We start from the raw sequence: 27,595 nt of genomic DNA on the forward strand, positions 1-27,595 counted from the left end.
AAAGGCAAAAATCTTTTATTTCAACTTTAAGGAAGCCAGCGGTTTCTTCTCATCTCGGAAGCACAGGGAAACACCCTGATCAAGAAGGCACCGGCAGAAGCGGCATGGCTACCATTAATTGCTGAGGAGACAGAGCAAAGAGAATGAGGATCCAGGACCCAGAAGTCCCGCCCCTGGTCCTCCTCCCTCGGAGCCAGAGTCCAGGCTCCCCAACGTCCCGGCTTCCCTGAACCGTCCCCCAGGCACCTTTCTCTTCCGGTGGAAGGCTGCCTTGCTCTCATCAGAGTTGATCTGCAGTGGGATATAAGCGTCCAGATGATACAGCTGCTGGGGGCCCCCCATCACCAGGCGGTTCTCCCCGATCTCCAGCGACAGCCCCAGGGCTCCATCCTGGAGAGGTGGTGGAATCAGGTCACCCTCCTCAGCAACAGGACGGTCACCTGGACCAGGCATGGTAGCCTCACATGCTGGGAAACTATATTTGAAGGGTCTAATCTCCCAGGGAAGAGGCAGAAGACAGCAATTACAAGTCTCAACAACCGAGCACTTACAATCCCTCGGGCGCCCTCAGGACGGCACCAAAAGGTGGCCTGTGGGCCTCCTGGGAGAGAGTACACAGCTGACAAGTCCAGCAACAGCCCCTTGTCACTCTCACTCAGAGACAGTCCCTGACCTTTCCAGACCTCATTCCCCTCCTCTGGCCCAGCGGGCAAAACTCACCAGTTTGGGGAGGTCAATTTCGGCCAAGAGGAGGTCGGGGGCTTCCAGCCACAGGTTCAGGTGAGGCTTTTCAGGGCTGAGGAGGAACAAGGTCCAGGGCCGAGCAGAGCTGCCGGGTCTTTGCCTGGCGTTCCCTTTCTCCCTCCAACCGGCCCTGGTGCCTCAGAACGCCTTCCCAGTCAGGAGTTCTCTCTCTTCCCTCTCTCAGTGCCCAGGGCCCCAGGGCATCACCCAGTGTCGGAGGATGGAGGGAGGGATTCCCAAGAGCGTTGAGGAAACATCAGACCGGGGATCTACCGAAAGCCCACCCTGACTCAGCTCTCCCAGGGGCCGGCGTGTACAGGTCCCCCAGCTCCTGGATCCGAGGACGCTGCTGCGAGCGGATGTTCTGCTGCGAGATGGAGCCCATGAATGGCCGGTTCTTCATCATGCGCCATTCTGAGGGTCAGGAGCGCCGTCAAACATTGTACAGGTCAGGGTTCCCTTTGCTCTCTCAGGAGGCCTTGCACAGCCAAGAGCCTCCCGGGATCGGCTCCACCGGCTCACCGGGACTCTTGGGATCTGACCACACTCCCAGGCTTGGCTCCAGGAAGCCCGCCCACCTTAGTCACGTCCCCTCCCATGATAAGCCCCAATAAAACCCAGCCCTGGAGATGTTCCTGGCCCCGCCCCTTCAGGGCGTCCAGACTCCACTCCCTCCCAGTAGCACAGACTCCAGGACACCCTGCCCAAGCCAGCCCCTCCTCTCCCAGGGGTGTCCCCCAAACCGCTCCTGGCTCCACTGTTTCCCGATGGCCCAGGCCCTGCCCCTCACCCGGATTCAGCTGCAAGTTGTATTTGTCCTCAAGGCCCTCTCTGGCGATGGTGATCACGAGCTCCCGCAAGAAATCGCTGTTCTGGGGTGACAGAGAGAGGGAAAAGACAGGCGGTGGCGGGGAGGGTAGGGGGAGAGACCCCTGCTCAGGCCTCACCCGCAGCCCCGCCCCCAACCTGCATCCTCCGGTAGAAGTCGCTGTTGACAGCTACGTCATAGGCGGTACAGCCCTGGCCTCCTGCGGGGAGAAAAAGGGGGTGAGGGCCCGCCAGCCCTCTGCAGGAAGCCCACAGTCCAGACCCAGACAGGGAAGAAACATTCAGGGACAGCGGCCACAAGAAGCAGAGACAGAGACATCAGGAAGTGACAGCTGAGCACTCACTGTCCGCTCCGGACTGTCCGTCCAGCCTCCTCCCCAGCCTATCTCCTGTCCATCAGTGTAATGTCACTTGAGCTGACCCTATCCCTCCCCTGCTCACAGCTCTACTCTGGCTCCCCAGTGCTCCCAAGTGAAGGTCTGAGCCCCGCAAGCTTGGCATTGGAGACCCTGTGTCGTCTGCCCCTCCCACCTCTGGAGAAAATCTCATTCTAGCAACCTTGGCCCTCTGAATTTATTTCAGTCACTCTCCATTACTGGCTGATCCAATCTAATCATTCTCTCCCATTTCCGGGCCGCTCTACGTAGAACCTTCTTCTGTCTTTGCCTGCTGAACTCTTCCTGTTCCTTCAAATCTTATCCCACACCTCCTCCTCCAGGAAGCCTTCCCTGACCGCTTCATGTGGGTGACGAGCCCTCTCAAGGCTGTGCTGGGTGCCCCCCTCCAAAGCACCCTTTTGATACTGCATCCACCTCCTTGAGCCCTGCCCATGACAGGGAGTTTCTGGAACGTGGAATGTGAATTTGATAGGTCCTTATTCCCCGGGGCACTGCCTAGAGCTTGGTCCCAGAAAGCTTCAAGAGACATATGGAAAAAAGGACATAGAAGCAGAAACAGGGACAGAGGTGAGGCAAGACAAAGATGGAGACAGGGGAGAAGGGCAGAGGAGAAAACGGAATGAAAGAGAGAGCCGCAGGCTAGGTGAAGTGGCTCACACCTGTAATCCCAGCACTTTGGGAGGCTGAGGCAGTGGATTACCTGAGGTCAGGCGTCTGAGACCAGCCTGGCCAACACGGCAAAACCCAACTCTGTTAAAAATACAAAAATTAGCTGGGCATGGTGGCGCACGCCTGTAATCCCAGCTAGTTGGGAGGCTGAGGCAGGAGAATCGTCTGAACCTGGGCAACAAGAGCAAAACTCCAACTCAAAAAAAAAAAAAAAAAGAAAAAAGAAAGAGAGAGCGGGCTCAGGACTAAAGCCAGGAGATCCGCTAATGCATGAAGAGCACTCTGCCCAGGCCTCCCGGCCCTGGAGTGGGGCATGGAAAAGTGCCAGCCTGGTCAGGTGGCAGAACCAGGACTGCCTGGGTTTGGGATGCCCAGGGCACTAGAGATCTACCATAGGGAAAATCATCAGACTGGGGAGCCAGATCTCCAGGAGCTGAGGGAAGAGGATCCTGGGCCCAGGATGCTTGGGTTCTAGGGAAGAAGGGGCCTCAGCAGGCCAGACTCCTGGGTCCTCTGAGGGCACTGACTTGCATCCAGTTCTGCATGAGGCTCTCCCAGACTCATGGGGATGCGAAACCCAGCTTGGTCCTCCTCTAGCATCTGAAGCAGCTCCTCCTCGGTCACGTCGGCGGGAGGAGGGATGGAGAGGGAGTGGCAGATGTTGATGAAAACCTTCCCTTCTGAGGAGTTGGTCTTTAGGCAGAAACCTGCTGGGAGTGCGTTAGTCATGACAATCCTTTTCTGCACAAGTCCCAGTACCCATCCATTCTTTCCAGGCTCTCTTTTTCTTTTGCCCTATCCCCCTTTTTCTGGGTTTGTTCCACTCCCCACCCCCCCCCCTTTTTTTTTTTTTTTTGAAACAGAGTCTCACTCTGTCACCCGGGCTGGAGTGCAGTAGCGTGATCTCAGCTCACTGCAACCTCCACCTCCCAGGTTCAAGCAATTCTCATGCCTCAGCCTCCCAAGTAGCTGGGATTATAGGCGCCCACCACCACGCCTGGCTAATTTTCGTATTTTTATTAGAGATGGAGTTTCACCATATTGGCCAGGCTGATCTCAAATTCCTGACCTCAGGTGATCCTCCAGCCTCGACCTCCCAAAGTGCTGGGATCACAGTTGTGAGTCGCTGTGCCCAGCCTCTCTTCCTATCTTTGTTTTTGTTGTTTATTTCGTTTTGTTTTTGAGACAGAGTCTCGCTCTGTCACCCAGGCTGGAGTACAGTGGTGCGATCTCCACTCACTGCAACCTCTGCCTCCTGGGTTCCAGCAATTCTCCTGTGTTAGCCTCCCGAGTAGCTGGGACTACAGGTGCGTGCCACCGTACCCAGCCTCTTCCTATCTCTGATTCTCTGGCCCCCTACCTACTCCTACTCTGTCCTCCAATTCCTTTCTGTCCTAGGGTGATCTCTGTGGGTGTCTGCTCACCCCACCCCCATCCCAGGCCTTTATTTTCGTGTCTCTTTCCTTCCTCCTCTCTGTCCCCTGCCCCGGCCCTCCCTGGGTCTGCTGTCCCTCTCTCTCCGGTGTCCTTTCTCACCCGGCTGAGGCTGGATTTGTGTCGATTCTGGTCTGGTTGTCTGGGCTTGCTGGAGCTCCTTCGAGGCCTGTATAAAGTAAAACTACCTCCAGGCTTGGAGTCTGTGCCATCAGACCCCTCATTTGTTCCTCAAATGGAGCAATTCTTATCTATGAGAGCTGTGGATAACGCAAGAAATTGAACGGTTTAGGTCCCCTTTCTCCTTTGGGAACTAGAGGAACAACCGCAACCCCACCTAGCAAACTTGAAGCCCATCAACCTGAATTCCCCCAGGCCCAGTTCCCACCCTAGTGCATTCTGGCAACTGCAGTCCCATCTTTGAGCACCCCGCCAAAATCCCGGAATACTCAAGGATCCAGGGGTCCGGTCACTGTGCACCTGCAGCAGCAGCTCCTCAAATCGTGCCGAATCAGCACCCATCGTCTCCGCCTCGCTTAGCTCCAGTCCCAGCAGCTTCGGGTTCGCCATGGCCCTGGAAAAGAGATCTAGGCGTCCTCAAGACCCTCAGCGTGGGGAACTTTGCCCAGGATCCGAACCCCAGTGCTTGCTCTGGCCCTCAATCGACTCCGGATACCTATTATCCTGTTCAGAAAGCTAAGACTGGCCTAAGACTACAATTCCATTCAAGACCGAACACCGTCATCAAATCCGTTGGGAATCTGTATCTCTGGACGCGCTCTCGGTCCTACTTGCCGAATTGTAAACGAAGCCACACTTCCGGTCTATCCGTAAACACAAGACTCGAGTACGCCACACTTCCGAGTACCCCATGCGCACTCACAAGCTGGTATCGCGTTATTGACAAGCCACGCCCTTCGCATCAATCAAAAATAAACACCAAGGCGAATCCCTAAATGCCACACTTCCTGTATCTATGAAAGCCACACTTCCGGCTGGGCGCTGTGGCTCATGCCGATAGTCCCAGCACTTTGGGAGGCCAGGGCGAGAATCACGTGAGGCCAGGAGTTCGAGACCAGCTTGGGCAATACAATGAGATAACGTCCCACAGCCCATCTGTTTAAAAAAAAAAAAAAGGGCCACACTTCCACTCTTTCCACAACCAAAACCGGCCCCGTTACTTTGCAGTGAAGGTTGCATTTTCAAAACCTTAATCTCAATGTCTATCCTAAAAGGTACCCTTTTTATCTTTGAATTATCACTTCCTGCCAGATCTAGCTCCGACCCCTAGTAAATATAATTAGAACTGAAAGCTGCACTTTCAGGCTGGGAATCTGAGGTAGGAAGATCGCTTGAGTCCAGGAGTTCGAGACCAGTCAGAGCAACATAGCAAAATCCTGTCTCTACGAAAAAAAAAAAAGGAAAAAAATAGCCAGACTTGATGGCATGCGCCTGTAGTCCCAGCTACTGTGCAGGCTGACGCAGGGGAAACGTTTAAACCGGAAAAGTAGAGGTGACAGTCAGCCGTGATCGGACCACTGCACTCCAGCCTGGGCGACAAAGGGAGACCCTATCTCAAGAAAATAAAAGGTAAAACAAATAAAACTTGCACTTCCTGCTACTATAAAACAAGGCACTGGGAAGACGCATCAATACGACGACCCTTTTTTTTTTTTAATTACTTTTTTTTTTTTTTTTTTTGAGACAGGGTCTGCCTTTGTCACCCAGGCTGTAGTGCAGTGGCGCGATCTCGGCTCACTGCAATGTACGCCTCCCGGGTTCAAGTGATTCTCCCGGCTCAGCCTCTTGAGTAGCTGAGATTACAGGCGCGTACCACCACAGCTCAGCTCATGTTTTTAGTAGAGACGGGGGTTGCACCATATTGGTAAGGCTGGTCTCGAACTCCCGACCTCAGGTGTTCCACCTGCCTCGGCCTCCCAAAGTGCTGAGATTACAACCGTGAGCCATCGTGCCCGGCCACGCCGATCCTTCTAAATCCGGAGCCCTCCCAACTAATCGCAAATTACCTACATCCCTGGCTCGCCTTCCTCCCCGTTTTAAGCAGTGCGCATGCTCCTAAATACGCTTCCCCGTAGGCTGGGCCAACGGGTCCTAAGGCAAAAAGTGTGGGCGAGGCTGCTCTCTGTATCTCGTAGCCCCACCCCATTCGCATTAGTCCCGCCCCTTTGGGCTGGAACGGGAGGTGTGGCCCTTCGGACCTCAAGGTTCCCCTTAACACAGAGCGCCCCACAGTCTTCGCGGAAAGCGTTCTGGGTAGGCGATGGCTGCGACGCGTGCAGGGCCCCGCGCCCGCGAGATCTTCACCTCGCTGGAGTACGGACCGGTGCCGGAGAGCCACGCATGCGCACTGGTGAGAGCCTGCCCGGCCGGCGCTGCCCGCTGCGTTACCCAGGCCTGGGCGCCCGGTTTTTCGCGGGGAGTCCCGTCATCCACTGCGGCAGCTCAGCAACTCCGCCTCTCTCAGTCCCTGTGATTCCCGCCGCCCAATAGGATCGCGCCCTGTAGGACGCTCCCTTGAGCCTTGGCGGTGGCGGCTTCGGCCTTTTAGTCTGTTCCCATCTTTCCCAGTGGTTCTCTTGCCCCTTGATCCTGAACTTCTCGTGGTGTTTCCGCGGTTTTCCCGAACTCCTCTAGACGCTTTCGTGATTCCTCAGGGTCCCCTCAGAACCTGACGCGCACCACCAGACCCCTTAAGGTTCCTGTGGGGCTCCGGCGACCCACAACCTCCATTGTCTTTCCACGACTCTTTAAAACATCCTATGGCCTTCATGGGCCTCCGGAGCACCCCAGACCTCCTGAGGGACTCCCTTGATCCCCTTGATTACCTGGAGACCTTCAGAACTTCCATGGAGCCCCCGTGATCCCATAGGGCCCCTCAATACTCGTGGGGTTCATGTGCCCTCATGGGAAATCTCAGGAGCCTAGAATACATCAGGACTTCCGGTTTGGGTTTTTTGTTTGTTTTTGTTTTGTTTTGTTTTTGAGCCAGGGTCTCACTCTGTCGCCCAAACTGAAGTGCAGTGGCATGATCGCACCTGTTGATCACTGCAGCCTCAACCTCCTGGGCTCAAGCCGTCCTCTCACCTCAGCCTCCCAAGTAACTGGGACTAGAGACGTGTGCCACCACTCCCAGCTAATATTTCTACTTTTTCTAGAGACAAGGTTTCAGCATGTTGGCCAGTCTGGTCTCGAACTCCTGGCCTCAAGTGATCCACCCACCTCGTCTTCCCAAAGTGCTGGGATTACAGGCGTGAGCCACTGCACCCAGCCACATCAGGACTTCCTGTAATTACTTATGGCCCCTCACAAAACTCTCACGGGACTCCTACGATCTCTCTAGCTCTCAGAATGTCCCACAGGGTTCCCATGATTGTTCAGGAACCCCTGAAGTCCTCATGAGGGTCCCATGATCCCCTGGGGGTCCTCAGAACCTCCCTAGGACTCCCATGATCCCTCGGAGGCCCCCAGAACCCTCGTGGGGTTCCTGCAAATAAGTAGGGCACCTCGAACTTTCTGTCATTTCCCCAGGCACTCTCAGAATTCCCTCACGGGGCTCTCATGATCCCCTAGGGCCCCCCAGTACCCAGGTGGGAGAAGCTTAGGCTTCTTTGAGGGGGAGGGCAGGAGGCCAGAGCAATGGCCCAGGTGGAAGAGACTGGATCAGAACCCTGGCACAGCCTAGCACTTGGGGAGGCCAAGACAGGCAGATTGCTTGAGCTCAGGAATTCGAGACCAGCCTGGGCAACATAGTGAAACCTGGTCTCTACTAAAATACAAAACACTGGGCCGGGCGTGGTGGCTCAGACTTGTCATCCCAACACTTTGGGAGTCTGAGGCGGGCGGATCACCTGAGGTCAGGAATTCGAGACCAGCCTGGCCAACATGGTAAAACCCCGTCTCTACTAAAATACAAAAATTACCTGAGCGTGGTGGTGTTTGTCTGTAATCCTAGCTACTCGGGAGGCTGAGGTGGGAGAACTGCTTGAACCTGGGAGGCGGAGGTTGCAGTGAGCAGAGATCACACCACTGCAGTCCATCCTGGGCAACAGAGCAAGATTCTGTCTCCAAAAAAAAAAAAAAAAAAAAAAACCAAAAAAAAAATGGCCGGGCGCGGTGGCTCACGCCTGTAATCCCAGCACTTTGGGAGGCTGAGACGGGCAGATCATGAGGTCAGGAGTTCGAGAACAGCCTGGCCAAGTCAGTGAAACCCTGTCTGTACTAAAAATACAAAAAAATTAGCTGGGCATGGGGGCAGACGCCTGTAGTCCCAGCTACTCGGGAGGCTGAGGCAGAATTGCCTGAAGCCAGGAGGCAGAGGTTGCAATGAGCTGAGATCGCACCACTGCACTCCAGCCCGGGCGACAGAGTAAGGACTGTGTCTCAAAAAAACAAAAACAAAAAAGAGAGAGAGAAATGTAAATTAAACCCACAATGAGCTATCACTATGCACCTAAATGGCTAAAATGTAAAAGACTAGCCATACCAAGTGTTAGGTTTTTTAAAGGGAAGGGGAGGGTGAAAGAAAGACAGGGACCGAGGAGGTCTACGGCAACACAGGTATATTGCAGAAACCTGCGGAGATGGGGTACCAGCTTAATGCTGGAGCCCACCGCTGCTTACAGGCTAGGGTACTTCTAGGTATGGGGTCTGGGCAGTATGGCTTGCTGCCCGGCAGGATATTGACAAGGCGTTCCTATGATCAGGCGGTTTGGCCCTTTTTCTGCTGGGATGTGATAGGTTGTTCCTGGGAACTTTGCTCAGCAGGATATGATAGAGATATTCCTTCAGTTGGAACTTTGCCTGGTGGGGTATGATAAGAAAGTCAGGCAGCCAGACGTGGTGGCTCACACCTGTAATCCCAACACTTTGGGAGGCCCAGGTGGGCGGATCACTTGAGGTCAGGAGTTCGAGGCCAGCCTGGCCAACATGGTGAAACCCCATCTCTACTAAAAATACAAAATTAGGGCCGGGCGCGGTGGCTCAAGCCTGTAATCCCAGCACTTTGGGAGGCCGAGACGGGCGGATCACGAGGTCGGGAGATCGAGACCATCCTGGTTAACACGGTGAAACCCCGTCTCTACTAAAAAATACAAAAAACTAGCCGGGCGAGGTGGCGGGCGCCTGTAGTCCCAGCTACTCGGGAGGCTGAGGCAGGAGAATGGCATAAACCCGGGAGGCGGAGCTTGCAGTGAGCTGAGATCCGGCCACTGCACTCCAGCCTGGGTGACAGAGCGAGACTCCGTCTCAAAAAAAAAAAAAAAAAAAAAAAAATACAAAATTAGCCGGGCATGGTAGCAGGCGCCTATAATCCTACCTACTCGGGAGGCTGAAGTGGGAGAATTGCTTGAACCTGGGAGGCGAAGGTTGCAGTGAGCGGAGATCGCACCACTGCACTCCATCCTGTGCAACAGAGCAAGACTCTGTCTCAAAAAAAAAAAAAAAAAACAGAAAACAAAAAATTAGCCAGCGGTGGCGGCGCACACCTGTAGTCCCAGCTACTCGGGAAGCTGAGGTGGGAGGATCACCTGAGCCTGGGAGGTGCAGTGATCATACCACTGCACTCCAGCCTGGGTGACAGAATGAGACCCTGTCTCCCCTGAAAAAAAAAGTTGAGGCCAGACAAGTGGCTTACACCTGTAATCCCAGCAGTTTGGGAGACTGAGGCAGGAGGATCTCTTGCGCCTAGGAGTTCAAGAGCAGCCTGGGCAACATGGTGAGGCAACATGGTGAGGCCCCATCTTTATTAATATAAAAATAAAACATAAAAAGTGAAGCTGAGACTTGGACTTGAACCCTTGCATTTCAGACCCATGTTCTCTGGGCCAGACTCAACCAACAAACATGTTTTCTTTGGCCTAAACTTTATTTTTGAAAATGTGAAATGCTGGACAATTGATTCCATGTAAACATCCGGGAGGTCCTCTTGAAAATAAAATTCCAAAATGTGTCAAACTTTGGCTCAACTTCCCTGACAAAAATCATCTGGAACCAATAGCTCCTGTCTTTTCAATGAATCGCAAGCTCCTCTTCTCATCCAGGCCCTCTTCTCAGGCCTCCTGGAACCCTCTGGACATTCTTTTGGAATTTTGTTTTTCTTTTGGGGGAAAATTTTCAAACTTCCACAGAGTAATTAGCATTTATTTTGAACTCCTATTTACCCATCACTCTGCTTTGACCATCATCAACATTTATCCCAGTGCTGTTTCCTTCTGTATTTTCTTTGGAGTAATTTAAACAAATCCCAGATGTCACAGTATTTTCTTTTTTTTTTTTTTTTTTTTTTTTTTTTTTGAGACAGAGTCTTGCTCTGTCGCCCAGGCTGGGGTGCAGTGGCCGGATCTCAGCTCACTGCAAGCTCCGCCTCCCGGGTTTAGACCAGTCTCCTGCCTCAGCCTCCCGAGTAGCTGGGACTACAGGCGCCCGCCACCTCGCCCGGCTAGTTTTTTGTATTTTTTAGTAGAGACGGGGTTTCACCGTGTTAGCCAGGATGGTCTCGATCTCCTGACCTCGTGATCCGCCCGTCTCGGCCTCCCAAAGTGCTGGGATTACAGGCTTGAGCCACCGCGCCCGGCCACAGTATTTTCCTATAAATATTTGAATCCTTTCTTCTAACAGATAAGAGTTCATTTTGTTACAAAACTACCATGGTCTGTTACCACACTTAACAACATTAACTCATTCTTTTTGTTTTTGTTTTTTGTTTGTTTGTTTGAGACAAGGTCTTACTCTGTTGCCCAGGCTAGCGTTCAGTAGCACAATCACAGCTCACTGCAGCCTGGAACATCTGGGCTCAAGCAATCCTCCCACCCCAGCCTCCTGAGTAGCTGAGACTACAGGTGTGTACCACCATGACTGGCAAATTTTTCATTTTTATTTGTAGAGATGGGGTCTTGCTGTGTCTGTCCAGACTAGTCTCAAACTCCTCGGCTCAAGCAATCCTCCTGTCTCAGTGTGGGAAAGTGCAGGGATTACAGATGTGAACTACCATGCCCAGCCAACAATCATTCTTTAATGTCATCTAATGGCCAGTTCATGATCAAATATCCCTGACTATCTCACAGATGTCTCTTTTCCCTGTGGACGTTTGAGTTTGGAACTTCTAAGTAACTTTTTTTGCTTTAAAGAGAAAACAGAAGTCAAGCATGATGGCTCATGATTGTAATCCCAGCACTTTGGGAGGCTGAGGCGAGTGGATCACCTGAGGCCAGGAGTCTGAGAGCAGCCTGGCCAACAGGGTGAAAATCCATCTCTACTAAAAATATAAAAATTAGCTGGGCATGGTAGCGGCCACCTGTAATCCCAGCTACTCAGGAGGCTGAGGCAGGAAAATCACTTGAACCCAGGAGGCAGAAGTTGCAGTAAGCCAAGATCGCACCATTGCACTCCAGCCTGGGCGACAAGAGCGAGACTCTGTCTCAAAAAAAAAAAAAAAAAAAGAAAAGGAGAAAGGCCAGTAGGAGAAAAATCAGGAATATGTGACATCAGAGATGCTAGGAGAATCTGTAGAAGGAGAAAGTGAGCAGTGTGTTTTGGATTTAGCAGCAGAGAAGATGTGACCAGGATGAGAAAGAAATATGGAGGAGAAAGCCGGGCGTGGTAGCTCATGCCTGTAATCCCAGCACTTTGGGAGGCCGAGGCAGGTGGATCACAAGGTCAGGAGATCGAGACCATCCTGGCTAACATGGTGAAACCCCGTCTCTACTAAAAATACAAAAAAAAAAAAAAAAAAAAAATTAGCCAGGCACGGTGGCGGGTGCCTGTAGTCCCAGCTACTTGGGAGACTGAGGCAGGTGAATGGCGTGAACCCGGGAGGCGGAGCTTGCAGTGAGTAGACATCGTGCCACTGCACTCCAGCCTGGGCGACAGAGCGAGACTCCATCTCAAAGGAAAAAAAAAAAAGAAAAGAAAGAAATATGGAGGAGATGTGGTGAGTGAGATATGGTTAAAAAAAAAAAAAAAAAATTTTTTTTTTTTTTTTTTGAGACAGAGCCTTGCTTTGTTACTCAGGCTGGAGTGCAGCGGTGTGATCTTAGCTTATTGCAGCCTCCACCTCCTGGGCTCAAGTGATCCTCCCACCTCAGCCTCCCAGGTAGCTGGGACTACAGGCACTCACCACCACACCCGGCTAACTTTTTGTATTTTTTGAAGAGATGAGCTTTCACCATGTTGCCCAGGCTGGTCTTGAACTCCTAGGCTCAGCCCACCTCAGCCTCCCAAAGTGGACTCCAAATAGAGCGCCACTATTGTGGCACCAGCCCAAGGACTCAGTTGAGACTCTAATTGAATGAATTAAAGATGTTAACACGTCTGTAATCCCAGCACTTTGGGAGGCCAAGGCAGGCAGATCACTTGGGGTCAGGAGTTCAAGACCAGCCTGGCCAACATAGTGAAACCCCATCTCTACTAAAAATACAAAAAGCGAAATTAGCCAGGCGTGGTGGCGGGCGCCTGTAGTCCCAGCTACTCGGGAGGCTGAGGCAGGAGAATGGCTTGAACCCGGGAGGCGGAGCTTGCAGTGAGCCGAGATCGCGCCACTGCACTCCAGCCTGGGTGACAGAGCAAGACTCCATCTCAAAAAAAAAAAAGGGGGCCGGGCGCGGTGGCTCACGCCTGTAATCCCAGCACTTTGGGAGGCCAAGGCGGGCAGATCATGAGGTCAAGAGATCAAGACCATCCTAGCTAACACGGTGAAACCCCGTCTCTACTAAAAAATACAAAAAACCTAGCTGGGCGTGGTGGCGGGCGCCTGTAGTCCCAGCTACTTGGGAGGCTGAGGCAGGAGAATGGCATGAACCCAGGAGGCAGAGCTTGCAGTGAGCCGAGATCATGCCACTGCACTCCAGCCTGCGCAACAGAGCAAGACTCTGTCTCAAAAAAAAAAAAAAAAAAAGGAAAAATGTTCTAGAACTAGAGAGTGGTGATGGTTGCACAACACTGTAAATGCGTAGAATGCCTCTAAACTGCTGAAGTGTATACTTTGAAATGCTGTATTTTACCACAAACTTTTTTTTTTTTTTTTTTTTTTTTTTTTTTTTGAGACGGAGTCTCGCTCTGTCACCCAGGCTGGAGTGCAGTGGCCGGATCTCAGCTCACTGCAAGCTCCGCCTCCCGGGTTCACGCCATTCTCCTGCCTCAGCCTCCCGAGTAGCTGGGACTACAGGCGCCAGCCACCTCGCCTGGCTAAGTTTTTTTTTGTATTTTTAGTAGAGACGGGGTTTCACTGTGTTAGCCAGGATGGTCTCGATCTCCTGACCTCGTGATCCGCCCGTCTCGGCCTCCCAAAGTGCTGGGATTACAGGCTTGAGCCACCGCGCCCAGCCAAACTTTTTTTTTCTAAAGCAATAAGAGGAAAAGAATTAGCTGATGGAGCAGAGGGAGACAGATGTCCCCTCCTAGAGGATTCTGGGTAGGGGTTGAACTGCCCCAGCTCCTCCCGAGCCCCTTTCCAAACTGTCTCTACCTCCCCCCAGGCCTGGCTGGACACCCAGGACCGGTGCTTGGGCCACTATGTGAATGGGAAGTGGTTAAAGCCTGAACACAGGACTTCAGTGCCTTGCCAGGATCCCATCACAGGTACGAGATGTCCCCCAGTCATTAGTGGAAGAGAAGTATCTGTGCCCTCTAGCCCTACCCACCAACACCCATTCCCCTTGCCTAGGGCCCTGAGGGCAGGAAGCAGCTGGTGGTGAGAGAGGGACTGCAATGTCTGGTTCCTTCTGAAACCAGTCACCCTAATTATGGTTCCGGGTCTCTGTGGAGGCTTTGTGAAACTGCTGTCTGTGAAAATCCCTTCCTTGCGCTGGAGGTGATCATAGCCGTGACCCAGCAGAGAATGGGGACCAGCTTTACACCCTTGGGCTGATCCAGGCTCCGAAAATCTCAGCCCCCTCCAGACCTGACATGGGCTCCCCGCCATCTCTCCTCCCATCTGAGTCCCTCCACTTTTCTCCCCAGGAGAGAACTTGGCCAGTTGCCTGCAGGCACAGGCCGAGGATGTGGCCGCAGCCGTGGAGGCAGCCAGGACGGCATTTAAGAGCTGGAGTGCCCACCCTGGCGTCGTCCGGGCCCAGCACCTGGTCAGGTGATGCAGCTGAGGTGTGGACCCTGGGAGGCGGGGACCCCCAGCATCCACTTGAGACCATGGGAACAAAGGCTATTTCCCAAGATCCCACTGAATTAATTTGCAGCTAAGGCTCAGATTCCCAGTATGTGCTGGGGGCAGTAGTGGTCGAAACATGCATCCGTTGTCCACTATTCACTGGGACTAGAAGCCGCGAAGCCTGTACTTCACAGGACTCTTGAAGCGCATTGGGGCTCCATTTCTCAGCAGTTCACTGGAGCTGGTGAAGCCCCTAAATCCATTTCCTAGCTGCTTTGGGGGCAGCTAGAGACAAAGATTCCATTTCCCAAAATGCAATTGGGGTTAGAAGCTAAGACTCAATTTCCCAGAAGCTTCAGGGATTTCCAGCGGCCAAGACCTTTACACAGCATCCTCAGGTTTGTGTTTCCACGGCTACAGTTCCCACAGATCTTCACTGCCCTTTGCCCCAGGTAAATGGTGGGGATGCCTCGGACTCATGGGGATTGTAGTCCAGGTATATAGGAGCAGCCTAGAACTCTGTGAGGCTGAGGCCTGTTGGAAAATGAGCACCCTCTTGCTTTCTCCACAGGCTGGCCAAGGTGATCCAGAAGCACCAGCGACTGCTGTGGACCCTGGAATCCCTGGTGACTGGGCGGGCTGTTCGAGAGGTTCGAGACGGGGACGTCCAGCTGGCCCAGCAGCTTCTCCACTACCATGCAATCCAGGCATCCACCCAGGAGGAGGCACTGGCAGGCTGGGAGCCCATGGGTGAGACCCTGGAGTCCCTAGCCCTCTCCTCTCACATGACCCAGCAGTGCCAGCTCCAATCCCCTCATTCTTTTTCTTTTAGACAGAGTTTCGCTCTTGTCACCCAGGCTGGAGTACAGTGGCGCAATCTCGGCTCACTGTAACCTCCGCCTCCCGGGTTCAAGTGATTCTCCTGCCTCAGCCTCCCGAGTAGCTGGGATTACAGGTGCCCACTACCACACCCAGCTAATTTTTGTGTTTTAATAGAGAAGGGGGTCTCACCATGTTGGTCAGGCTGCTCTCCAACTCCTGACCTCAGATGATTCACGCACCTCGGCGTCCCAAAGTGCCTGGGATTACAGGCATGAGCCACCACGTCCAGTCCCCTCATTCTTTTTCTTTTTCAGACAGGGTCTTTCTCTGTCACCCTGGCTGGAGTACAGTGGTGCAATTATAGCTCACTATAATTGTGAGCCTTGACCTCCTGGGCTCAAAATCCTCTCACCTCAGCCTCCTAAGTAACTGGGACTACAACCATGCACCACCACGCCTGACTGTTTTTTTTTTTTTTTTTTTTTTTTTTTTGTCTCTCGCCTCATTTTCTTCTTGCAGGAGTAATTGGCCTCATCCTGCCACCCACATTCTCCTTCCTTGAGATGATGTGGAGGATTTGCCCTGCCCTGGCTGTGGGTAAATGATGGCCTGGGGGGTCCTGACTCTTGGGTCTGAGAAAGGCGGGGATTGTCAGGCCCAAACTCGAGTCTGAGAGACAAGGGGGCTGGAGGCCTGGACTTCTGAGTCTGTGGGAGGAGGGGTTCAGGGTCTGGACTCCTGGGTCTGAGGGAGGAGGGGGCTGGGGGTCTGGACTCCTGGGTCTGAGGGAGGAGGGGCCGGGGGTCTGGACTCCTGGGTCTGAGGGAGGAGGGGTTTGGGGCCTGGACTTCTGGGTCTGAGGAAAGAGGGGCTGGGGGGTTGGACTCCTGGGTCTGAGGAAAGAGGGGCTGGGGGGTTGGACTCCTGGATCGGAGAGAGGAGGGGCTGAGCCTGGACTCCTGGGTCTGAGGGAGGAGAGACTGAGGTCTGGACTCCTGGGTCTGTCAGAGGAAGGGCTGGGACCTGGACTCCTGGGTCTGAGGGAGGAGGGGCTGGGACTTGGACTCCTGAATTTTTGAGCTGCTCTGCTTCCCCAGGCTGCACTGTGGTGGCCCTCGTGCCCCCGGCCTCCCCGACGCCCCTCCTCCTGGCCCAGCTGTCAGGGGAGCTGGGCCCGTTCCCAGGAATCCTGAATGTCATCAGTGGCCCTACCTCCCTGGTGCCCGTCCTGGCCTCCCAGCCTGGAATCCAGAAGGTGGCCTTCTGCGGAGCCCTGGAGGTACCTTCAGGACAGGGGTTGTGGTGGAACGTGTCTGGGGGCTGCAAAGCTCCTCCCGCGGCTGAATTGGCGGGGTGTCCCTAGGAAGGCCGTGCCCTTCGACGGACCCTGGCGGGTGAGTGTGCGGAGCTGGGCCTAGCGCTGGGGACGGAGTCGCTGCTGCTGGTGACAGACACAGCGGACATCGACTCGGCTGTGGAGGGTGTTGTGGACGCCGCCTGGTCCGACCGCGGCCCGGTGAGACCCGTGCACTCCTGTCCCCTCACACCCTAGAGGCTGTAGGTGTCTGTCTCCAGGCCTTGGGGTCCTGAGTCTCTGTTCATTTTATTTGTTGGGTTTTTTTGTTTTGTTTTGTTTTTCTATATGTGTTCATTTTTATTTATTTATTTATTTATTTATTTATTTATTTATTGAGAGACGAAGTTTTGCTCTTGTCGCCCAGGCTGGAGTGCGATGGCGCAATCTCAGCTCACTGCACCCTCCACCTCCCGGGTTCCAGTGATTCTCCTGCCTCAGCCTCCCGAGTAGCTGGAATTACAGGCGCCCACTACCACACCTGGCGAATTTTTGTATTTTTAGTAGAGACGGGGTTTCACCATGTTGGCCAGGCTGGTCTCAAACTCCTGACCTCTGTTGATCCACCCGCCTCGGCCTCCCAAAGTGCTGGGATTGCAGGCGTGAGCCACCGCACCCGGCCTCTCTGTTCTTCAGGACTGTTGATTTATCTGAGTGTCCATGTCCCTAGTTTTCCAGCCTCTGTCTTCACTCTTCAGATCACCAACTTGCTAGAGTGCAATGGCGTGATCTCCTGACGCCCTTTTTCCTCACAGGGTGGCCTCAGGCTCCTTATCCAGGAGTCTGTGTGGGACGAAGCCATGAGACGACTGCAGGAGCGGATGGGGCGGCTTCGGAGTGGCCGAGGGCTGGATGGGGCCGTGGACATGGGGGCCCGGGGGGCTGCTGCATGTGACCTGGTCCAGCGCTTTGTGCGTGAGGCACAGAGCCAGAGTGCACAGGTGAGGCAGGGGTCACAGACTGAGGGTGTCTGAGGAGGAGGGACCTGGAGACCCAGCTCCTGGGTCCGAGGGAAGAGGGAGCAGGGCGTGGACAACTGGATCTAAGGAAAGAGAGGCTGGGAGCCTGGACTCCTGGGTCTGAGGGAGGAGGGGCTGGGGTCTGGACTCCTGGGCCTGAGGGAGGAGGGGCTGGGCCTGGACTCCTGGGTCTGAGGGAGGAGGGGCTGGGTCTGGACTCCTGGGTCTGAGGGAGGAGGGGCTGGGAGCCTGCACTCCTGGGTCTCAGCAGGAAGGGACTGGAGGTCGACTTCTAGATCATTTCTCTCCCTAGGTGTTCCAGGCTGGCGATGTGCCTTCAGAACACCCATTCTATCCTCCAACCTTGGTCTCCAACCTGCCCCCAGCCTCCCCATGTGCCCGGGCAGAGGTGAGCCCCTGAGGTCTGTAGAGCACCTACCCACTGCCAGCCAAGGGCAGCAGCTCCGTGCCTGCGGAAGCCCCTGGGGTGACCGTGTGACCCGGGCAGGGGGCTGCTACCTGCTCTGGGCCCCTTCCTGGTGGGTGGGCCCCAGAGGCCTGAGCCTCCCCATCACCCCTTGCAGGTGCCGTGGCCTGTTGTTGTGGCCTCCCCCTTCCGCACAGCCAAGGAAGCACTGGCATTGGCCAACGGGACGCCCCGCGGGGGCAGCGCCAGCGTGTGGAGCGAGAGGCTGGGCCAGGCACTGGAGCTGGGCTACGGGTCAGTCTGCGTGGCCCAGGCGCTCACTCCTCTCCTCATTCTTCCTGTCTTCATCTCCCTTCTCCCTGGGTCGCTCCCTGCGCCTTTAACTCACCCCTCTCCCAGCCAGCCACCATCTGTTTTCCTGTGTCGGACATCTCTATCTTCCCCACAGGCTCCAGGTGGGCACCGTCTGGATCAATGCCCACGGCCTCAGAGACCCTTCGGTGCCCACAGGCGGCTGTAAGGAGAGTGGGTGTTCCTGGCATGGGGGCCCAGACGTGAGCACATCCCCTCCCCGTCACCAGCCCCGCTCCCCGCCGTGCCCTTGACACTTGCATCCAGCCTCACGTGCCCCTTGCATCCTCTTGACACTGTCCTTCTCACAGGGGCTGTATGAGTATCTGCGGCCCTCAGGGACCCCTGCCCGGCTGTCCTGCCTCTCCAAGAACCTGAACTATGACACCTTTGGCCTTGCTGTTCCCTCAACCCTGCCGGCTGGGCCTGAAATAGGGCCCAGGTGAGTCGTTGGGGGCCAGTGGTCTGGGGGTGTGAACGGGGAGAGGGAAATTGATGCCCGTTTCCCCATGGACAGGAGGGCTGGTGCAAGGTCCGTCCAAGCTGTCTCATGGTCCTGCTGAGTACCACATTGTGGCCTCATACTTTCCCCACCCCAGGCCTGCTGAGACTCAGCTCTGCCCCATGAATGTCTGTGCTCTCCCAGAAACTCATGGGTCTAGGAGGTTGGGGTCCCCAAGAGGTTCACTGGAGCAGAAGCTTGGGGTGCCCCAGAGGCTAACGGGAGCAGAAGGAGTAGGAGCTTAGGGTCGCCCAGAGGCTCATGGGAGCAGTTTAGGGTCCCCCAGAGGTTCATGGGAACAGGATTTTGGGGTCCCCCAGAGGCTCAAGGGAGTCAGATTTTAGGGTCCCCAGAGGCTCATGGGAGCAGAAGCCTGGAATCTCCCAGAGGCTCATGGGAGCAGAAGTTTGGGGTCCCCCAGAGGCTCATGGGAGCAGGAGTTTAAGGTACCCCCAAAGACTCAAGGGAGCAGGAGTTTAGGGTCTACCAGAGGCTCATGGGAGCACAGAGGTTCATGGGAGCAGGAGCTTAGGGTCCCCCAGAGGCTCATGGGAACAGAAGCTTTGGTCCTCCGGGGCTTATGGGAACAGGAATTTGAGGTGCCCCACAGGCTCAGGGGAGCAGTTTAGGGTCTGCCAGAGGTTCATGGGAGCAGGAGTTTAGGGTGCCCAGAGGCTCATGGGAACAGGGGTTTGGGGTCCTCGAGAGGCTCATAGGAGCAGAAACTTTGAGTCCTCCAGAGGCTCATGGAAGCAGGAATTTGGGGTTCCCCAGAGGCTCATGGGAGTAGTTTAGGGTCCACCAGAGGCTCATGGGAGCAGGAGTTTAAGGTCCCCCAGTGAATCATGGGAGCTGGAGTTTAGGGTCCCCCAGAGGCTCATGGGAACAGGGGTTTGGGGTGCCCCAGAGGCTCACGGGAGCCGAGGCGGTCTTCCCAGTGGGGTAGAGCATAAGGTCTGAGCAGATTGAGGGCTCAGGACTCCTCCTCATGCCCCACCCTACTCCAGCCCAGCACCCCCCTATGGGCTCTTCGTTGGGGGCCGTTTCCAGGCTCCTGGGGCCCGAAGCTCCAGGCCTATCCAGGATTCGTCCGGCAACCTCCATGGCTACGTGGCTGAGGGTGGAGCCAAGGACATCCGAGGTGCCGTGGAGGCCGCTCACCAGGCTTTCCCTGGGTAAGAGGGGTCACACGGGAAAGCCCAGGGGTCATGGCATGGTAGAGAGGGGAGCCTGGGCCCCCAGCAGTTGGTGGACTGGGAAGCTGGGCCCCCAGGGTAGGGGCTGTGGACAGAGGTGGGGTGTCAGGAAAGCCAAGACCAGGATGCCAACCCCTACTGTGCACTGTCTGCCCACAGCTGGGCGGGCCAGTCCCCAGGGGCCCGGGCGGCCCTGCTATGGGCCCTGGCGGCTGCACTGGAACGCCGGAAATCTACCCTGGCCTCAAGGCTGGAGAGGCAGGGAGTGGAGCTCAAGGCTGCGGAGGCGGAGGTGGAGCTGAGTGCAAGGCGACTTCGGGCATGGGGGGCCCGGGCGCAGGCCCAAGGCCACACCCTGCAGGTGAAGGATCTGTGGGCACGTGGGCGAGCTGGGCAGGTGGGGTGGGGCTCAGACTAGAGGCTGTGAGATGAGCCAGGCTTGGGATCCAGGCCCAGCCCCACTGCCTTCCACAGCAGGATCATCAGCAAGTGGCTTCACCTCTCCCTGCCTCAGTTTCCTCATCTGTACAGTGAGTGGACACACAACCTGCCTCGTAGAGCGGCGTTTGCCAGATGATGGATAGCGACCCATTCCTGGACCATAAAATCAATTTAGTGGGCTGTTAGGCGGTTTTTGCATTGCTATAAAGAAACACCTGGGGGCGCAGTGGCTCACGCCTATAATCCCGGCACTTTGGGAGGCCAAGGCGGGCGGATCAAGAGGTCAGGAGTTCAAGAATAGCCTGACCAACACAGTGAAACTCTGTCTCTACTAAAAACACAAAAATTAGCCGGGCGTGGTGGCGGGCGCCTATAGTCCCAGCTACTTGGGAGGCTGAGGCAGGAGAACAGTGTGAACCCGGGAGGCGGAGCTTGCAGGGAGCCAAGTCATGCCACTGCACTCCAGCCTGGGCAACAGAGCGAGACTCCGTCTCAAAAAAAAAAGAAAAGAAAAAAGGAACACCTGGGGGCGCGGTGGCTCACACCTGTAATCCCAGCACTTTGGGAGACCGAGCTGCGTGGATCACGAGGTCAGGAAATGGAGACCCTCCTGGCTAACATAGTGAAAGCCGGTCTCGACTAAAAATACAAAAAACTAGCTGGGTACTGTGGTGGGCGCCTGTAGTCCCAGCTACTCGGGTGGCTGAGTCAGGAGAATTGCTTGAACCCAGGAGGCGGTGGTTGCAGTGAGCCAAGATCCCGCCACTGCACTCCAGCCTGGGCGACAGAGTGAGACCCTGTGTCACAAAAAAAAAAAAAACACCTGACCAGGGATGGTGGCTCACGCCTGTAATCCCAGCAATTTGGGAGGCAAAAGCGGGTGGATCGCTTGAGGCCAGGAGTTTGAAACAAGCCTGGGCAACATAGTGAAACCATGTCTCCACAAAAAATAGAAAAATTAGCTAGGCCTGTTGGCACCAGTCTCCCTTTGTCACCCGGCTGGAATGCAGTGCCACAATCATGGCTCACTGCAGTTTCAACCTCCGAGGTCCAAGCGAGCCTCCCACCTCAGCCTCCTGAGCATCTGGGATCACAGGCACACACCAGCACACACGACTGGGTGGTTTTGTATTTTTGTAGAGACAAGAGACTCGCCATGTTGCCCAGGCTGATCTCGAACTCCTAGCTTCAAGTGATCTGCCTATCTTGACGTCCCAAAGTGCTGGGATTATAGGCGTGAGCCACTGCACCCAGCTAGTGCTACGCTTTTTTTTTTTTTTTTTTTAAGACAGAGTTTCGCTCTTGTTGCCCAGGCTGGAGTGCAATGGTGCGATCTCGGCTTACTGCAACCTCCGCCTCCCAGGTTCAAGCAATTCTCCTACCTCAGCCTCCCAAGTAGCTGGGATTACAGGCATGCGCCACCACGCCCGGCTAATTTTGTATTTTTAGTAGAGACGGGGTTTCTCCATGTTGAGGCTGATCTTGAACTCCAGACCTCAGGTGATTCGCCCACCTCAGCCTCCCAAAGTGCTGGGATTACAGGCATGAGCCACCACGCCCAGCCTCCAGTGCTACACTTTTAAATAACTGGATCTCAGGAGAACTCACTACTTCGCGGACAGTAGCAAGTGGGATGGTGCTAAACCATTCATGAGGAATCCACCTCCATGATGCCATCACTTGCCACCAGGCCCCGCCTTCAACATTGGGAATTACATTTCTTTTTTTTTCTTTTTTTTCCCGAGACGGAGTTTCACTCTTGTTGCCCAGGCTGGAGTGCAATGGTGCGATCTCAGTTCATGGGTCTGCCTCCCAGATTCAAGCAATTCTCCTGCCTCAGACTCCTGAGTAGCTGGGATTACAGGCATGCGCCACCGTGCCCAGCTAATTTTGTACTTTTAGTAGAGACAGGGTTTCTCCCTGTTGGTCAGACTGGTCTCAAACTCCTGACCTCAGGTGATCTGCCTGCCTCGGCCTCCCAAATTGCTGGGATTACAGGCGTGAGCCGCCACACCTGGCCGGGGATTACATTTCAACATGAGATTTGGGTGGGACATCCAAACTCTATCATGGGCCAAACCATATTTCTTTCTTTCTTTTCTTGAGATGGAGTCTCGCTCTGTCGCCCAGGCTGGAGTGCAGTGGCGCGATCTTGGCTCACTGCAAGCTCCGCCTCCCAGGTTCATGCCATTCTCCTGCCCCAGACTTCTGAGTAGCTGGGACTACAGGCGCCTGTCACCATGCCCAGTTAATTTTTTTTTTTTTTTTTTTTTTTTTTTTTGTATTTTTAGTAGAGATGGGATTTCACCGTGTTAGACAGGATGGTCTCGATCTCTTGACCTCATGATCCGCCCACCTCGGCCTCCCAAAGTGCTGGAATTACAGGTGTGAGCCACTGCGTCCAGCCTTCTTTTTTATTTTTATTTTACTTTAATTCTGGGATACGTGTACAGAACGTGCAGCCTTGTTACATAGGGATACGCGTGCCATGGTGGTTTGCTCCACCTACTGATCAGTCCTCTAAGTTCCCTCCCCTTGCCTCCCACCCCCTAACACCGTATTTCTTTTTAACAAAAGAAAATAATCCCAGTGCTTTGGGAGGCTGAGGTAGGTGGATCACTTGAGCCCATGAGTTCATGACCAGCCTGGACAACACAATGAAACCTCATGTCTACAAAAAACAACAAATTAGCTGGGCCTGGTGGTACACACCTGTATTCTCGCTACTCAGGGGGCTGAGGTGGGACAATTGCTTTAGCCTGGGAGGTCAAGGCAACAGTGAGCTGTGATCATGCCACTGCACTCCAGCCTGGGCTACCCAGTAAGACCCTGTCTCAAGGAAAAAAAAAAAAGGAAAAGAGAAAAAACATAAGAGTGGGCCAGGCGCCGTGGCTGACGCCTGTGATCCGAGTACTTTGGGAGGCCAAGGCAGGCTGGATCACTTGAGATCAGGTGTTCGAGACCAGTCTGGCCAATATGGTAAAGACCCATCTCTACTAAAAATACAATAATTGGCCAGGCGCGGTGGCTCACGCCTATAATCCCAACACTTTGGGAGGCCGAGGTGGGTGGATCACTTGAGGTCCAGAGTTTGAAACCAGCCTGGCCAACATGGTGAAACCCCATCTCTACTAAAAATACAAAATTAGCCGGGCATGGTGGCAGGCGCCTGTAATCCCAGCTACTCGGGAGGCTGAGGGAGAAGAATCACTTGAACCTGGGAGGCGGAGGTTGCAGTGAGCTGAGATCGTGCCACTGCACTCCAGCCTGGCGACAGAGCAAGACTCCATCTCAAAAAAAAACAGAGAAGGGAAGGAGGGAGGGAGGGAGGGAAGAAGGAAGGAAAGGAAGGAGGGAAAGAAGGAAAGGGAAGAAAGGAAAGGAAGGAAGGGAAGGAAGGAAGGGAAGGAAGGAAAGGAAGGAAGGGAAGGAAGGAAGGAAGGAAGGTTGGTTGTGCAGGATGTTTCTCACCGCCCGAACCCCCGTGGAATGATTCACTTTGACCAGAGTCTGCGAAATGGCGGGCGCTTCCACAAGGGTGCGGTTTGGGACAACACCAGGTGTTGGGAAGGACGTGGAGGAACTCGGTCTGTCATTCACTGTGGGCGGGGCTCCCCTGCCCCACGCGTGACCCGCCTGTCCCTGCAGGTAGCGGGGCTGAGAGGCCCTGTGCTGCGCCTGCGGGAGCCGCTGGGTGTGCTGGCTGTGGTGTGTCCGGACGAGTGGCCCCTGCTTGCCTTCGTGTCCCTGCTGGCTCCCGCCCTGGCCTACGGCAACACTGTGGTCATGGTGCCCAGCGCGGCCTGTCCCCTGCTGGCCCTGGAGGTCTGCCAGGTATATCCCCCTGCCTTCCTGCCTCTCCTCCCGGTAGCCTCAGGGCAGCAGAAAAACGCCCAAACTCGGCAGGAGCTTGGCTCTTACCGCACCCTCCGTGGTACGCATGCTGCCCCCAGCCCCAGCATCCAAACCTTCACTCCTTGGGGACCCAGTGCCCATTCTTCAGCCCAGACCTAGGGCTTTCTCGTCCAAGACCGCCCCCCCTACCCCCGTCCCATTCCTTCCCATGGCCGCCCCCTGGATGCCCACTCCTTGCCCTGCCCCCACGGCCCTCCCAACCCACCCACTCTCTGCATCCCCTAGGACATGGCCACCCTGTTCCCAGCAGGCCTGGCCAACGTGGTGACAGGAGACCGGGACCATCTGACCCGCTGCCTGGCCTTGCACCAGGACGTCCAGGCCATGTGGTATTTCGGATCCGCCCAGGTGCTCTTTGTTCTGTTTTGCCATTTTCAGCATCTCAAACTTCAAACAGGCTCCTCCTTTTCCGGAAACACAGCCCCGCCCTCTTAGAACTCCTGTTGCTAAGGGGAGAAACTCCTTGACAACAAGGTTCTGAGGCCCCGCCCTTAGTACTCCAGTTACTAAGGAAGAGGCTGTCCTTAGCAACAAGGGCCTGAGAGCTGTCCAGTCCGAAGACCTCATCTCAGTGGACGGCCCGTTGCTAAGAACCACACCCTAGATTTGGAGGCCCACAGTGTACAGTGTTTTTTTGTGTTTTTTTTTTTTTTTTTTAAGACAGAGCCTCACCCTGTCACCCAGATGCAATCATACCTCACTTCAGCTTCAACCTCCCAGGCTCAAGTCACCCTCCCACCTCAGCTTCCTGAGTAGCTGGGACCACAGGCATGCACCACCATGCCCAGCTAAGCCCGGCTAATTTTTTTCTTTTGCAGAGACAGGGGTTTCTCTGTGTTGGCCAGGCTGATCTTAAACTCCTGGGCTCAAGTGATCTGGAGCAGACTGGTTGAGTCTGCTCTTTTTTTTATTTTTTTTTTTAAATTTTTATTTATTTTTTTATTTATTTATTTATTTTTTTTTTTTGAGACGGAGTCTCGCTCTGTCGCCCAGCCCAGGCTGGAGTGCAGTGGCGCGATCTCGGCTCACTGCAAGCTCCGCCTCCCGGGTTCACGCCATTCTCCTGCCTCAGCCTCCCGAGTAGCTGGGACTACAGGCGCCCACAACCGCGCCCGGCTAATTTTTTGTAATTTTTAGTAGAGACGGGGTTTCACCGTGGTCTTGATCTCCTGACCTTGTGATCCGCCCGCCTCGGCTTCCCAAAGTGCTGGGATTACAGGCGTGAGCCACCGCGCCCGGCCGTTTTTATTTTATTTTGTTTTTTTGAGACAGAGTCTCACTCTGTCGCCCAGGCTGGAGTGCAGTGGGGTGATCTCAGCTCACTGCAAGCTCCACCTCCCAGGTTCACGCCATTCTCCTGCTTCAGCCTCCCAAGTAGCTGGGACTACAGGCGCCCGCCACCACGCCCTGCTCATTTATTTTTGTATTTTTAGTAGAGAAGGGGTTTCACTGTGTTAGCCAGGATGGTCTTGATCTCCTGACCTCGTGATCCGCCCGCCTCAGCCTCCCAGAGTGCTGGGATTACAGGCGTGAGCCACCGCTATTTATTTATTTTTTTGAGACAGAGTCTCACTCTGTCGCCCAGGCTGGAATACAGTGGCACGATCTCGGCTCATTGCAACCCTTGCCTCCCGAGTTCAAGTGATTCTCCTGCCTCCCAAGTAGCTGAGACTACAGGCACTCGCCACTATGCCTGGCTAATTGTTGGGTTTTTTTTTTTTTTTTAGTAGAGATGGGGTTTCCCCATATTGGCCAGGCTGGTCTCAAACTCCTGACCTCGTGTGATCTGCCTGCCTCAGCCACCCCAAGTGGTGGGATTACAGGAGTGAGTCACGGCGCCCCACTGTCCACTCTCTTAAATCACCTGTTGGTAACAGATGTGAACTTGTTGACAAGAGCCTTGGGCCTCATTCCTCTCAACATGGGCTGTTAAGGGAGAGGAAATTCCCTAACCCCTGGGTCAAATGCCTTTCCCTACCATCTGGAAGTTTTGCTTGGAAGGAACTGAGCACTGCAGCTACAGAGCATAGTTCCAGCCTGAAGCCCCTGATCAGTAACAGTCATCGCGGAGGAAGCAGGTGCTTAGCAACAAGCCCGCAGAAGTGCTGACCCCCCTCTCTCCCCACCTCAGGGTTCCCAGTTTGTGGAGTGGGCCTCAGCAGGAAACCTCAAACCGGTGTGGGTGAACAGGGGCTGCCTGCGGGCCTGGGACCAGGAGGCCGAGGGGGCAGGCCCGGAGCTGGGGCTGCGATCGGCGCGGACCAAGGCCCTGTGGCTGCCTATGGGGGACTGATGCCTGAGCGCCACCTGCTGCATTTTGGACACCTCAGACCAAGGGGAAATGCACCCCCGCAGACACCTGGGACTTTCCCCTTCTGTGGGGAATAAATAAAGTCTCTGACAAACCCTAGCTATGCTTCTGTGAGAAGAAAGGGTGTAGCAACTTCTGGCAGATATGAGGCTTTTTTTTTTTTTTTTTAAGACAAGTTCTGGCTCTGTCACCCAGGCTGGAGCGCAGTGGCACAATCTCAGTCCACTGCAGCCTCGACCTCTGGGGCTCAAGGGATCCTCATGCCTCAGTCTCACATGTAGCTGGGGCCACAGACATGCGCCACCACACCTGGCTCAAGGCCATTTTAGTTCTGAGGTTGAGCAGCTCAGGAGCTGCTGTGCTTGTGAAACACAATGCTGTGTTTGTGAAACAGAGAAGGGGGACCCCCGAGGACCCTGGACAGGGCCTTAGGACTCTCATATCTTCTTGTCTTCTCTATCTGGCAGCTCTTGCTCACTGGTTTTCTCTGCCTTTTCATGGCCCCGGAATCCATACGCAGTAAAGGAGCTCTCTGGAATAAAATTAAAGTCCTCCTATATGACTTTTGTCAATTTCCATGATATAAACGCTCCCACCGTGCCGGATTTCAAGGTACAGGTGATTAAACAACTGGCTGAGAGATCCGGAATTGGTTTTTGTTGTTGTTGTTGGGTTTTGTTTGTTTGTTTGTTTGTTTTTTTGAGATGGAGTCTCGCTCTGTTGCCCAGGCTGGAGTGCAGTGGCGCCATCTCAGCTCACTGCAAGCTCCACCTCCCGGGTTCACGCCATTCTCCTGCCTCAGCCTCCCGAGTAGCTGGGACTACAGGCCTCTGCCACCACACCCGGCTAATTTTTTGTACGTTTAGTAGAGACGGGGTTTCACCATGTTAGCCAGGATGGTCTGGATCTCCTGACCTTGTGATCCACCCACCTCGGCCTCCCAAAGTGCTGGGATTACAGGCGTGAGCCACCATGCCCAGCCGAGATCCTAAATTGTTAACAGGTCAGCTCCCTTGAGCCAATATGAGCCGCTTCAGCACACCACTGCCTTAGGATTCTGGTTGTGAGTGGGTTTTTTTGGTTTGTTTTTTGTTTTTGAGACAAGAATCTCTCTCTGTCGCCCA

General features: G+C 54.5%; 2 protein-coding genes across 11 annotated transcripts; one reads left to right on the forward strand and one right to left on the reverse strand.

The window, feature by feature from the left end:
- On the reverse strand, positions 1-6,422 carry LOC105497204 (PIH1 domain containing 1). 6 transcript variants are annotated; one of them, XM_011768123.2, is made up of 10 exons: positions 6,293-6,422; positions 4,554-4,647; positions 4,176-4,242; positions 3,167-3,349; positions 1,711-1,772; positions 1,535-1,616; positions 1,029-1,158; positions 721-796; positions 247-390; positions 1-121 (listed from the first exon to the last, which is right to left on the reverse strand). In XM_011768123.2, the coding sequence occupies exons 2-10, from the start codon at positions 4,641-4,643 to the stop codon at positions 80-82; spliced, it is 876 nt and encodes a 291-aa protein (XP_011766425.1). In that variant the 5' UTR covers positions 4,644-4,647; positions 6,293-6,422; the 3' UTR covers positions 1-79. The 6 variants fall into 6 exon arrangements, with proteins under 6 accessions (XP_011766425.1, XP_011766420.2, XP_011766419.1 ...); XM_011768118.3 differs by lacking the exon at positions 6,293-6,422 and adding an exon at positions 6,101-6,252 and having other exon boundaries at positions 3,167-3,346; XM_011768117.3 differs by lacking the exon at positions 6,293-6,422 and adding an exon at positions 6,101-6,246.
- LOC105497205 (aldehyde dehydrogenase 16 family member A1) lies at positions 6,312-26,565 on the forward strand. Of its 5 annotated transcripts, XR_011617779.1 has the most exons (18): positions 6,312-6,444; positions 13,565-13,667; positions 14,049-14,175; positions 14,765-14,943; positions 15,535-15,612; positions 16,113-16,294; positions 16,379-16,531; positions 17,125-17,310; positions 17,642-17,737; positions 17,913-18,049; positions 18,204-18,309; positions 18,418-18,548; positions 19,616-19,783; positions 19,964-20,165; positions 23,894-24,079; positions 24,386-24,781; positions 25,888-25,985; positions 26,292-26,420. XR_011617779.1 is itself a non-coding variant. In XM_011768124.3 (17 exons), exons 1-17 carry the CDS (start codon positions 6,355-6,357, stop codon positions 26,451-26,453), a joined length of 2,409 nt encoding a protein of 802 aa, XP_011766426.1. In that variant the 5' UTR covers positions 6,312-6,354; the 3' UTR covers positions 26,454-26,565. The 5 variants fall into 5 exon arrangements, 2 of the variants coding, with proteins under 2 accessions (XP_011766426.1, XP_011766427.1); XR_011617778.1 differs by having other exon boundaries at positions 25,888-26,434; XR_011617780.1 differs by lacking the exon at positions 25,888-25,985 and having other exon boundaries at positions 26,292-26,431.
- Positions 26,566-27,595: the final 1,030 nt, after the last annotated feature.

Source organism: Macaca nemestrina, chromosome 20, assembly GCF_043159975.1.
Source record: "Macaca nemestrina isolate mMacNem1 chromosome 20, mMacNem.hap1, whole genome shotgun sequence".
NCBI classification, from domain to species: domain Eukaryota; kingdom Metazoa; phylum Chordata; class Mammalia; order Primates; family Cercopithecidae; genus Macaca; species Macaca nemestrina.

What these genes read in the sequence shown, in the direction of transcription:
- LOC105497204 (XM_011768117.3), bottom strand. Translation starts at nt 6,246, where the DNA reads ATGCGAATGGGGTGGGGCTACGAGATACAGAGAGCAGCCTCGCCCACA. An exon ending in ACTTCTACCGGAGGATGCAG is followed by an intron (nt 1,617 to 1,710) that starts GTTGGGGGCGGG and finishes CTGTCACCCCAG; the next exon opens with AACAGCGATTTCTTGCGGGA. An exon ending in CCTTCCACCGGAAGAGAAAG is followed by an intron (nt 122 to 246) that starts GTGCCTGGGGGA and finishes CTGTCTCCTCAG; the next exon opens with CAATTAATGGTAGCCATGCC.
- LOC105497205 (XM_011768124.3), top strand. Translation starts at nt 6,355, where the DNA reads ATGGCTGCGACGCGTGCAGGGCCCCGCGCCCGCGAGATCTTCACCTCG. An exon ending in TTGCCCTGCCCTGGCTGTGG is followed by an intron (nt 15,613 to 16,112) that starts GTAAATGATGGC and finishes CTGCTTCCCCAG; the next exon opens with GCTGCACTGTGGTGGCCCTC. An exon ending in GCTCACCAGGCTTTCCCTGG is followed by an intron (nt 19,784 to 19,963) that starts GTAAGAGGGGTC and finishes GTCTGCCCACAG; the next exon opens with CTGGGCGGGCCAGTCCCCAG.